General features: G+C 35.0%; 1 protein-coding gene across 1 annotated transcript in view; it reads left to right on the forward strand.

The window, feature by feature from the left end:
* The window catches only part of ATP6V1H (ATPase H+ transporting V1 subunit H), a 140,092-nt gene that overhangs the window by 39,690 nt on the left and 86,810 nt on the right, over positions 1 to 13,592 (forward strand). The window contains exon 9 of the mRNA XM_019629004.1: positions 13,170 to 13,348. Within this exon, the coding sequence (XP_019484549.1) occupies positions 13,170 to 13,348 (179 nt within the window). The remainder of the gene's footprint in view (positions 1 to 13,169; positions 13,349 to 13,592) is intronic.

Below are 13,592 nucleotides of genomic sequence, written 5' to 3' on the forward strand. Positions count from 1 at the left end.
AGGGCAGTGTCACTGGCCCTCATATGTGGGATCCGAACCGGGGCCCTCTGGCGTCCCAAGCCAGTTCTTAACCATCGCGCCACTCGGCCGGCCCAGATTGTTGTTTTTTGTTGTTGCTGTTGCTGAGTTCCATGAGTTCTTAATATGTTTTGGATATTAGCCCCATATTGAAGTATTGTTTGCAAATACCTTCTCCCATTCAGTTGGTTATCTTTTTGTTTTGTTGATGGTTACTTTTGCTGTGCAGAAGCTTTTTAGAATGTTGTTGTCCCATTTATTTACTTTTGCTTTTTCTTCCCTTGCATTTGGGGTCAAGTTCACAAACACACTTCTGAGACCAAGATCCATAAATCTATTGCCTATGTTTCCTTTTCTTTATTTTATTGTTTCTGGTTTTATATTCAAGTCTTTAGTCCATTTTGAGTTTTGTGGATGGTGACAAATAGCAGTCTAGTTTCATTCTTTTGCACGAGGCTTCCCTTTTCCCCAACCCATTTATTGAAGAGACTTTCCTTTCTCCATTGTATGTTTTTTTGCTCCTTTCTTGAAAATTAGTTGTGCATATATGTGGGGTTTATTTCTGAGCTCTCAGCTCAGTTCCACTGGTATGTGTGTCTGTTTTTCTGTCTGTATCATGCTGTTTTGATTACTGTAGCTTAGTATTGGGTTGTTGGAAAAGTCATGACACATTGTTGCAACAAAAAACATAGAAAAAATAGGTCATGAGTTTTCCGACAACCCAATAATATAGTTTGAAGTCAGGGAGTGTGAGACCTCTGGTTTTATTCTTTATTCTCTGGATTGCTTTGGTATTTGGGGTCTTTTTGGTTTCATACAAATGTTAGGATTTTTTTCTATTTCTGTGAGAAATGCCGTTGGGATATTGATAGGGATTACACTAAATCTGTATATTGCTGTAGATAATATGCCATTTTAACAATGTTAATTTTTCCAGTCCATTAACATGGAGTACCATTCCATTTCTTTATTGTTTTCTTCAATTTCTTTCAACAGTGTGTTGTAGTTTTCAGTGTACAGGTCCTTCACCTCCTTTGTTTATTCCTTGGTTTTTCATTCTTTTTGTTGCAGTTGTGGATGGGATTTTTTTTTTCTTTTCTCTTTCTGAAATTTCAATGTATATAGAAATGCAATGGATTTTTGTACACTGATTTTGTATCCTTCAACTTTACTGTCTTTGTTTGTTTCTAATTGTGTTTTGGTGGAGCCTTTAGGGTTTTCTATATATAGAATCATGTCATCTGCAAATAGTGACAGTTTCACTTCTTCATTTCTTTTGATTGCATCTTATGCTCATTCACTTATACATATTCAGTCCTTTTCCTGCTTCCCTTTTATGCTTTTGTTGTCCCTAATTTTATCTTTTCATGTTGTGCATTCATTACCAGATTGCATTAATTATTGTTATTTTTTAATGTCCCCTATCCCCCCTTTGACATTTATGTTAGAATTAAGTGTTTAATATCCTATTCTGAAGTACAGTTGCAATTTCCTGCTTCTGTCTCTTTGTTAATCATCTTATTAGTTTTGTATACTTATGCGTTTTTGTTTCTGGTAGAAGATTGCCTTCCAACATTTCTTGTAGTGCAGGTCTTATGGTGGTAAATTCTCTCAGCTTTCATTTGTCTGTGAAAGTTTTTTCTTTTTCATCTCTAAATGATAACTTTGCTGGCTATAGTATTCTTGGCTGATGGTTCATGTGTTTCAATATTTTGATTATTTCCTTCCACTTTCTCCTACCTTGTAATGTTTCTACTGAAAAATCTGATGATAATATGAGGTTTCCTTTGTAGGTTACAGTTTCTTTCCCCCTGGCTGCCTTGAGAATTATTTCTTTGTCATTAATTTTTGACAGTTTTAGTAAAATGCGCTTTTGAGAAGGTCTTTTTGCATTGATATAGTTAGGTGTTCTGTTAGCTTCCTTTGTTCTAAAGTTCAATTCTTTCCATTGACTTGGGAAGTTCTCATCAATTATTTCTTTGTGGAGGCTCTCTGTTCCCTTTTTCCTCTCTTATCCTGCTGGTATGCCCATTCCCCATATGTTGCTCTTTCTAATGGTGTCAGATTGTTCTTGTAGAGTTCTTTCATCATTTTTAATTCTTAGTTGTCTCTTCTTCCTTCTGGGCCATTTTTCGATTTCTGTCCTCGAGTTTGCTAATTTTCTCTTGCATCTGGTCTGCTCTATTTTTAGTGCTCTCTAATGCATTCTTCATCTCATTTATTGAGTTCTTTAGCTGTTTCGTTCTTTTTTATAGTTCCATTCTCTTTGGTAAAGTTCCTTTTGTTCATTAATTTTATCCTGAACTTACTGAATTGCTTTTCTGAGTTCTCTTTTATCTCACTGAGCTTTTCATAACTGCCATCTTAAATTCTTTGGCCCATGACTTTGAGTTGGTTTCTGGAGAGTTTTCATTTTCTTTTTGTGCTCCCATATTACCTTGGTTGTTCATGCTATTTGTTTCTCTGCCTTCACATTTGAGGTAGTGAACTTTTTTCTTGTTTAGATACTGTTTTGTTTCAACAATTCAATAAGTTGATAGGTAGAGTGATTTCTTCTTTCTAGTAGATGATGTTATTGTGCAAGTTTTTTTTTTAAGATTTTATTGAGGAATTGGGGGAGGGGAACAGCATTGGGGAATCAGGGAAGGGGATCAGGCAAGTTGCTGTCCTTTTGTTCTTCAGTCTAGTTGTGGAGGATGTCGCTTCACTGGCCCATGTTGGTATTATCATTGCGCTCTTCCTGGGTGAGGCAGTCACTCCCCGGCCATTGGACGGCCGCTCATGGTGACTCACAGCAGCTCACGAAAGCTCACGCCCCACTGCAGCCTACGCCATTGCCAGCGACCTGTTGTTCACCATCTTAGCTGTAGAGGGCGCAGCGTCACTGGCCCTCATATGTGGGATCTGAACCGGGGCCCTGCTGCTCAGAGCTGGTGTCCCAAGCTAACGCACAACCAATTTGCCACTCGGCCGGCCCCATTTTTTTTCTTAACCCACACGATTTGTGCCTCTGGGTTTGCAGTAGACAGCTGTCATTTGGATTAAGGAAAATGCCACATACCCATTGGGTTAGTGGTGTCCCCTCTATGACCAGTCGCTCAGTTGCAGGGCACTACTATGGTGGGGAAATGTGGTGGGTGGTGAAGAACTGGTTATATGAGCTCCCAGTGCTACCTTCTTTTTACTAATGGTTGCTGGTTCTGCTGTGTTTTTGGAAGCATTTACACTGCTTCTACTGGGCTCTGTTGGGATGAGTGGGGCAGGGGAGGCAAGTTTGGGATATTGCAGGTCTGCCCCCACTGCCAGCAATATCTGTTGGCATTGTTGTGCTGTTTAAAGCTTCACAGCCACCTCTGCCAGGGTCTGCCGTGATGGGGAGACAGGAGGGGAGATGCCTTTTCCAGGAGGAAACTGCTTCTGCTCCTCTTACACTCCAGTCCATAGTGTGAGGGCTGCAGCCTGACTTCTCCACCACAACTATGCTCACTGGAGCCTCTGAGGGTGCGAACAGTGTTGAAAACCACCATACCTGTTCTTTCCCCAATCTCTCTACCCTTCCTCATTCCGATACACCCACCTTCAGATGTACTGATGTGTGGATCTTTCAGGCATGTTTATGTTTTGAGCAGGGGATCCTTTGTTGAGTTATGGTCCGACTTGTTGTAAAGTTAAGGGGAGAAACAAAGGAGTTTTCTCACTCTGCCATGATGCTTACATCACCTTCTTTGGGCTTTTATTTTCTAATTTGGATTTCAGATTATTTAAAATAGATCCAATCTGTTGGCAGGAATATTAGTTTTTTGGACTCTTTTGTGCTAAATTTGGTACATTACATACAGTCTTTATCTGAGTATACTGAGGGCTGAAAACCAGAAAGACATCTGTAGACATCTACAACTTTGATGTACACGAATGAGTTAAAATTGAGCCATTAGGAAGGACATAGTAAAGCCATGTGATTTAGACCATCAAAAAGGTGGAAAAAAAATAATGTGTCCTTTTGTTTCTTTATCATTCTCAAATTCCTATAAACTTTATAAAAGATTTCACTGATAAAGTTGTTTGAGGATGGTTTAGTTATATATATATATATATATTTTTTTTTCCTACATCCTGAAACTCAGGAAGGAAATTTTTATACTGATGTCTTTAGGAAGCTTGCTGAGCTGCTATGAGCTGAAGAAATCTAGCAGCTGCTAATTATTTTTTTCCATTTGGGTAGATGAATTTATTTTTGAAAGTGTCAATCTCATTATTCATAGCAGTTGCTGAACTCTAGGTATCTGCAAATGTTATTCTTTTGGTAAAATTGATTTGTCAATATTTAGTTCCTAAAATAAATTAAAATATTTTGAGGCTGTGACAATGTCTTGTGAAAAAGACATTGAAGATCATATTCGTTGTCTAGAGTTTGACATCTATTGTTTTACTACTCTTTTTGGCTCTGCTTAGTCAAGAACCTACATTATATATCAGATAATGAGATAAATTATATTTTTATAACTATGGCTTTCAACAGAAGGGCTTAGAAAGAAATATCACCAAGTTAAATTTTCATTAGTTATATTAATCATGTTTAATTTCACACTCACACACATATACACATACAGACAAAGACATGTACATATATACATCCTGTGCAGACAATTCATAGTCATAACCTTTTCAAAATGGCCTACTCTAGTTTGAGTGTATGGGATCTCTTGCCCACTGCTTTGGCATCGAAGACATTGCTATCAAGACATTTTATTCCCAAGTCTATCCCTTCTTATTTCAATAGTTTCTCTCCCCTACTCATTAGATATGAGGTTTAGATAAGGTATAGTAAGACTGAGATATTTTTAATATTGGGCTGAGTCCTTTAATACAGTGATACTTCAAGTGTGGTCCACATGTCAGGGTAGTGCTATGAACTGTTGGTTAGCAACCTGCAATGGATAAGTACAGAAAGTGAGAGTAAGCATTGCAACTTGCAATTTGACAGAATAATTGTATGTCTCAATCTAATAATATAAATTTGAGCTTTTATTTTGCATGTCTTTTAAAATTCATTTCCCTATAAATTAGTTTTCATCATGTTTTATAAAAGTAATTCATTCATAACTGATTGGAAATTAAAAAACAAAACTGATTTTCACCACAGATGGTTTGAGAAGCACTGCTTTAGTATATATTTTATGAGGCTAGCACTTTTGGTGAAGGAAAGATCTGAATTATTGCTTGATTCCAACTTGTTCTTAATGTAGTCAAGATCCCTCTGCCCCATTATTTGGATGAGGGCCAAAATGATAGACTTTTGATTTTGTTGAGGTGAAGATTTCTAACCTGGCAGAGGAAATAGACATACAAGTCCAGGAAGCACAGAGAGTCCCAAACAGGATGAACCCAAACAGGCCCACATCTAGACACATTATAATTAAAATGGCAGAGGTTAGAGACAAAGAGAGAATCCTAAAAGCAGCAAGAGAACATCAACTAGTAACTTATAAGGGAGCTCCCATAAGACTGTCAGATGATTTCTCAACAGAAATTTTGTAGGCCAGAAGGAATTGGCAGGAAATATTCAATGTGATGAAAAACAAGGACCTACAACCAAGACTATCTACCCAGTAAGGCTATCATTTAAAATCAAAGGACAGATAAAGAGCTTCCCAGACAAGTAAAAGCTAAAGGAGTTCATCATCACCAAACCTGTATTACCAGGAAAGTAGAGGGACTTATTTAAGATTAAAAAAAAATGTGATGAATAAAATGCAATAACTACATATCTATCAATAATTACTTTCAATGTAAGTGGATTAAATGCTCCAATCAAAAGAGATAGGAGAGCTGAATGGATAAGAAAACAAAACCCTTTCTATGCTTCCTATAAGAGACTCACTTCAGATTGAAAGAGACACACAGAAAGAAAGTAACAGGATGGAAAAAGATATTTCATGAAAATGGAAATAAAAAACCAAAAAGAAAGCTGGGGTAGCTATACTTAGACAAAATACACTTTCGAACAAAAGCTACAACAGGAGATAAAGAAGGACCCAGTAATCTCACTTGAGCATATTTATCTGAGGAAACCAAAAATGCTACTTCAAGGGGATGTGGGTATCCATGTGTTCATTGCAGCATTGTTTACAATGGCCAAGATGTGGAGGCAGCCTGGGTTCTATTGATAGAAGAATGAATAAAGAGGAGGTGGTACATATATACAATGGAATATTGCTCATCCATGGAAGGGAGTGGGTTCTTGCCATCTGTAGCGACATGGATGGATCTGGAGGATGTTGTTCTGAGTGGAGTGTATGAGACAGAGAAAGACAGATGCAATGTGATTTCACTTATGTGTGGAATGTAAGAACAAAATTAACAAACAGAGCAGAAACAAAATCATAGATACACAAAGCATTTTGATGGTTGCCAGGTGGGAAGGAGGTGGGGCTTGAGGGTGAAAGAAGGGGAAGGCATTAAGAAGTACAAATTGGTTACAAAGTAGACATGGAGATGTAGTGTATAGCATAAGGGATATAGTCACTAATATTGTAATAACTATGTATGTTGTCAGATGGTTACTAGATTTATTGGTGTGATAGATGGGAGGGGATTGGGGGCAGGGTGAAAAAGGTGAAGGGATTGAAAGGTACAAATTGGTAGTTACAAAATAGTCATGGGGACGTAAAGTAAAGCATAGGGAAATATAGTCAATGATATGGTAATAACTGTATAGTGCCAGGTGGGTATTAGACTAGTCAGGGAGATCACTTCTTAAATTATATAAATGTCTAACCAGTATACTGTACACCTAAAATTAATATAAAATACTACTGAATGTCAACAGTAATTGATACATTTTAAAAAGGGCAAAAGGGGAAGGGGAATAGAAGGTCCGAATTTCTAGGTATAAAATAAGTCATGGGGATGTAATATACAGCATGGGGAATAATAATAAAAATGGTCAATAATATTGTGATAGCATAGTACGGTGTCAGATGGTTGCTGGTCTTATGATGATCATTTTTTAAAGTATATAAATGTTGAATAACTATAATGTACATGTGAAACAAATATAATATTTTATGATAATTATATTTTTAATAAAATTGTAGATAAAAGAGGTACAAACTTCCAGTTATAAAGTAAGTCATGGTGATTTAATAGGGAATATAGTCAATAATATTATATTAACTATATATCTTAACAGGTGGTTAGCTGACTTGTGGTAATCACTTCGTAAGGTATATAAATACTGAATCACTGTTTTACACCTGCAATTAATATAATATTGCACATCAATAATAATAATAATAATAATAATAATACTTAGTACATTGCTGCCATATTTTCTAGGTTTGTGATTTGCAAATTTAGTTTATTAAGTACTTTTCATAACCTATTCATTCTTTATAATGAGATGGAGAGATGAAATTAAAACGTTTTGAAGGAAAAATAGATAAGACTTATTTATTAACTGATTTGACATAATGCTGAACAAAAGGGGAGAATCAAATGATTAAGTTTTGAAGTGCTATTATCTTGGATAATTCAGAGGAAAAGTGGTTTTACAAGAATATGATAGGGCTGTTGTATATTAGTTACACTGACCTTGTTGAGGTTGTAGTTGAAACCATTAGTTATGATAATATCTTAATTATGAAGTTTAATTCTTCAGTCAACAAATATGTAGTGAAAATTACAAAGATCCATATGAACAAAAGAGCTTTGATATGTTTCTAAAGTCGGAAGAGATAGTAGTTAGAAAAGTAACTGGAAAAGATAACAGAAAACTTAGTAGACTATGTAAAATCTCACAAAGCAAAGGAAGAAGGTAAGAGTTTCATAAAGGGAGAGGTTATCAGAATTCAGGACTCCACTGTTTAAGGTCTTCAGTTGAATTCCATTATGGTCAGGAAACATTTTCTATGTGGTTTTAGTTCCTTGAAATTTGAGAGTTTTTTTGTGGTGTATCAGATGATGTGCCATTTTGTGGTCTATCAGATGATGTGCCATGTACACTTTTGCAGATATATAGTGTTCTATAGATGCTAATTAAATCAGGGTGGTTGATAGTGTTATTTAGATTCTGTGTACTGATTTTTTGTTTAGTGGTTCTAACATTGCTAAGAGAGATATGTTAAAATCTCCAGCTATTATTGTGGGTTTGTCTGTTTCTCCCCTCATTTCTGCTAATTATTGCTTCATGTATTTTGAAGCTCTGTTCTTAATATATTTATCTATGTTACATTTTCCTAATGAACTGGCTCTTGAATTGTTGTGAAATGTCCTTCTTTATTATTGGTAATGCTCCTTGTCTTGCTATCAACTTTATTTGAAATTAATATAGACATACCAGCTTTTTTTATGGTTTTCCCTCGTTTCGTTTCAACCTATCTGTATCTTGTATTTAAAGTTTGTCTCTTTTAGACAACACATTCTTTGGTCCTGAATTTTTATGTATTGTAATAGTCTCTGCCTCTTAAGTGGTGTGTTCAGTTCACTGGCATAAGTAATTGGTATGACTGGATTTATTTTTTAGTGTTTTAATTTATTTTTTTAAGTATAGTTGGCATACAATATTATATTAGTTTCCGGTGCACAATATTGTAATTCGACATTTATATATGTACTTTATAATGTGATCAACACATTAAGTCTAGTAATGATCTGTTACCATGAAAACTTATCACAGTATCACAGACTGCACTCCCTTTCACCCATTCTCCACCCCCATTTCCTCTGACAGCCATCAGTTTGACCTCTGTTTCTATGAGCCTGTTTTTGTTATGTTTTGCTTGTTTGTTTCTCTTTAGATTTCACATATAAGTGAAATGATACTGTATTTGCCTTTCTCTGTCTGAATTGTTTCACTTAGCGTTATACCCTGTAGGTCCTCCATATTTTTGCAAATGGCAAGATTTCATTTTTTTTAATTGCTGAGTAATATTCCATTGTGTATGTACACTACATCTTCATTATGCATTCATCTATTGATAGACATTTAGGTTGTTTCCATATCTTGGCTATTGTAAATAATGCTGCAATGAATATATGGATGCGTATGTCTTTTCAAATTAGTGTTTTGGGTTTCTTCAGATAAATACCCAGAAGTGGTCCTTCTTTGTCTTTTGTTATAGCCTTTGTTTTAAAGTCTATTTTGTCTGGTGTAAGTATTGCTACTCCAGCTTTTTGTTTTTGTTTTTGTTTCCAGTTTCATGAAATATCTTTTTACATCCCTTCACTTTCAGTCGATGTCTCTTTTGATCTGAAGTGAGTCTCTAGTAGGCAGCATATATAAGGGTTTTTTTTTCGTTTTCTCCATTCAGCCACCCTATGTTTTTATTAGAGCATTTAATCCATTTACATTTAAAGTAATTGTTGATAGATATGTGTTATTGCCATTTTATTCATATATATATATTAACCTTAAGTCCCTGTAACATTCCTTGTAATATTGATTTGGTGGTGAACTCCTTTATCTTTTTCTTGTCTGGGATGCTGTTTGTCTGACCTTTGATTCTAAATTATAGCTTTGCTGGGTAAAGTAATCTTGGTTGTAGAGCTTTGCTTTTCATCACTTTGAATATTTCATACTAATTCATCTGGCCTGCAAAGTTTCTGTTGAGAAATCAGCCAACAGTCTTATGGGAGCTCGCTTATAGGTAACTGACTGCTTTTCTCTTGCTGCTTTTAAGATTCTCTGTTTGTCTTTAATATTTGGCAATTTAGTTATGATATATCTTGGAGTTGGCCTGTTTGGCTTCATCTTGTTTGGGATTCTCTGTGCTACCTGGGCTTGTGTGTCTATTTTCTTCTCCAGGTTATGGAAGTTTTGTGTAATTATTTCTTCAAATAGGTTTTCAATTCCCTGGTCTCTCTATTCTCCTTCTTGTACCTCTGTGATGTGAATGTCTGTATACTTGGTGTTGTCTTTTAAATTGTTCTTTGTAGTGTTTTTTTCTTAGAGGTTGTTTTGGTGTCACAATATACATCCTTAACTTTTCCCATTATATTTAAAGTTAAAATTGTACTGTCTTATGTAAAATGTAAGAACATAGAATCACATAGGTTTTTCCCCCTCTTATATGCTGTAGTTATTATATTATTATGTTAGAAACCCTGTAATACAGTATTTTAACTCTTCTTTTAAAAATATGATTTATACTATGCAAGATAAGAGGGAAAAATTGCCTTTTATACTTATCCAGCTACTTAACCATATCTGCAGTTCTTCCTTCTTACCTGACTAGTCAGCTTTCTATTTGTCAGTATCATTTTCCATCACCTGCAGAATTTCCTTTAGCCCAGACGTCATCAAACTATAGGAGCTCCTGGACCAAATCTGGCCCACCACCTGTTTTGTAAATAAAGCTTTGTTGGCACACTGCTATGCTCATTTGTTTTATATATTTTGTATGGCTGCTTTTGCACTATAATAACAGAATTGAATAGCTATGACAGAGATCGCAAAGCCTGACATATTTACTATTTGTCTATTTTTAAAAAAGTTTGCCAGTCTCTGCTTTAATATATCTTCTACTGTATGTCTGCTGGCAGCTAATTCTAGTTTTTAGTATCTAAAAATAGTTTTATTTTACCTTTATTCTTTTTTGAGATATAATTGATATATAACATTATATTAGTTTCAGGTATACAACATAATGATTCAATATTTGTCTGTCTTGTGAAGTGATCACCACATTAGTTAACATCCATTACCACACAAAGTTACAAATTTTTTTCTTGTTATGAGAATTTTTAAGATGTACTGTCTTAGCAACTTTCAAATATACAATACAGTATTAATAAGTGTAATTATCATGCTGTACATTACATTCCCAGGACTTACTTAATTTGTACCTGAAAGTTTGTACCTTTGACCACCTTCACCCATTTCACCCACACTTCACTGCCCACTTCTGGCAAAAACCAGTTTGTTCTCCATGTCTGAGTTCTTTTTTTTTTAAATTTTATTTTTTTGTTTTTAGTTTCCACCTATAACAGATTATACAGCATATGTCTCTGACTTATTTCACTTAGTCTAATGCCTTCTAAGTCCATCCATGTTGTCACACAAATGGCAAGATTTCTTGCCTGATTTATGGCTGAATAATATTTCATTGTATATATTTCATTTTTTTTATCCATTCATTCCTCAGTGGGCATATAGGTTGTTCCCATATCTTGATTATTGTGAATAATGCTACTGTGATCTTGGGGGTACATATTATCTTTTCCAGTTAATGTTTTTGTTTTCTTTGAATAAATACCCAGAAATGGAATTGCTGAATTAGATGGTAGTTCTATTTTTACTTTTTTGAGGAAACTTCATGCTGTTTTCTATAGTGGCTGTAACCAGGTTACATCCCCATCAACAGCACATAAGTGTTCCCTTTTCTCCACATCCTTGCCAACACTTATTGTTTGTTGATTTATTGATGATAGCTATTCTGATAAGAATGAGGTGATACCTCATTGTGGTTTTGATTTGTATTTCCATGATTAGTGACATTGAGCAGCTTTTCACGAACCTGTTGCCATCTTTATGTCTTCTTTGAAAAAATGTGCAGATCCTCTTCCTGTTTATTAATTGGAGTGTTTGGTTTTTTTGTTATTGAATTGTATGAGCTCTTTATATATTTTGGATATTAACCTCTTATCAGATACATGGCTTTCATATATTTTCTCCCATTTTGTAGGATACCATTTCATTTTGTTTATTGTTTATTTTGCTGTGCAGTAGCTTTCAGTTCGATGGAGTTCTACATGTTGATTTTTGCTTTTGTTGCTTCTGTCATATCCAAAAAATCATTGCTAAGACCAAATGTCAAGGACCTTTTTTCCTATGTTTTCTTCTGGGAGTTTGACAGTTTCAGGTCTTATGTTTAAGTCTCTAATCCATTTTGAGTTAATTATTGTGAGTGGTGTGACATAAGTGTCCAGTTTCATTCTTCTGCATGTGGTCAATCCAGTTTTCCTAATGCCATTTATTGAAGAAACTACCCTTTCCCCATTGAATATTCTTGGCTACGTTTTCAAATGTTAGTTGACTATGTATGGGAGCTTATTTCTGGGCTCTCTATTCTGTTCAGTGGTTTATGGTCTATTTTATGCCATTGCCATCCTTTTTTGGCTACTATAGCTTTGTAGTTTGCAATCAGAAAGTGTGATGCCTCCAGCTTTGTTGTTTCTCAAGATTGCTTTGGGTATTTGGGATCTTGTGTGGTTCCATACAAATTTTGGATTTTTTTTCTATTTCTGTGAAAAATGCCATTGGAATTTTGGTAAGGATTGACCTCACTAATTTCAATATGCTAAGCTAAATCTCTGTGTTTCTTTAGCATAATTACTAGGAATATAACTTGCTTACAAAAATAAATAAATTTCAAATTTTGGTACAATTGATTTGGAATTCCTATTACAGGATTTTTTTTTTGGAGGGGGGGAGATATATGCATTTGACAGGTCTTCTTTACCAAGCTTGTTAAGGTAGCTTTCTTGAGAGCTTGCTTGTTCTTTTCCCTAAGCCTGAAATTGGCCCTTGATTAGAAACATTCATAGATTCTATGAACATTTTATCTTTATAAATACTTAGATTACTTTGTTGTCTTAATAAGTACTATTAAAAATGGAAAAATAACAGACGAAAGGTAGGGAATTTACATGATATCACAAAACTTTTCTGATAATTGTTCAAGCAAGGGAGTATTTCTCATTGCTGTCATTTGTGCACTTATAGGTTGATTGGAGGGAAAGGTGACTGACTGGAAACTAGAGGGATACTTAAAAAACATTTTTTCTTAGTATCATAAGTGCTTTAGGTGGCCAGTGACTAGAGAGTTCACTGTGGTGTGCTCAAGAGCAGGGCTGTCAGAAACGATTGTGATGGATTTCATCGTAAATATGTTCAGTGTTTTGAGGCTCGTCTGGGTCAATAATTTAAAATGTTTCGTAAGGCAGTAAATAAGCAAGGAATCAGAAGTACACTTCTGATATGGGACAGATGCTTAGAAAATAAGTAAGGATTTGCAATACAGTTATTTCCTTAAAGGTGATAGTTAAGCTAAGAATAGGAGGAGGAGAACGGGTGTAAAAGGAAGTACAGAGGTCTGAGAATATCAGATAACAAATTATATAGTTTCTCATTATGTCTTTGTTTTACCCAGAACTTTTTAGAAAAATCAACTGAAAGAGAAACTCGCCAGGAATATGCTCTGGCTATGATTCAGTGCAAAGTTCTGAAACAGTTGGAGAACTTGGAACAACAAAAGTATGATGATGAAGATATCAGCGAAGATATAAAATTTCTTTTGGAAAAACTTGGTGAGAGTGTCCAGGATCTTAGGTTTGTATTCTTTTTATTTTTTTTAATATTTTTTTATTTTTCAATTACGGTTGTCATACAATATTGTATTAGTTTCAGTTGTGCAACATAGTAATTAGACATTGATATAACTTATGAACTGATGGTCCCGATAAATCCAGTACCCTTCTAACACCATACAGAATTATTACAACACTGTTATATTCCCCATTCTGTACTCCACATGATTATCTTGTAACTACCAATTTGAACCTCTTAATCCCCT

The sequence above is a fragment of the Hipposideros armiger genome, unplaced genomic scaffold (genome assembly GCF_001890085.2).
Source record: "Hipposideros armiger isolate ML-2016 unplaced genomic scaffold, ASM189008v1 scaffold_822, whole genome shotgun sequence".
Lineage (NCBI taxonomy): Eukaryota > Metazoa > Chordata > Mammalia > Chiroptera > Hipposideridae > Hipposideros > Hipposideros armiger.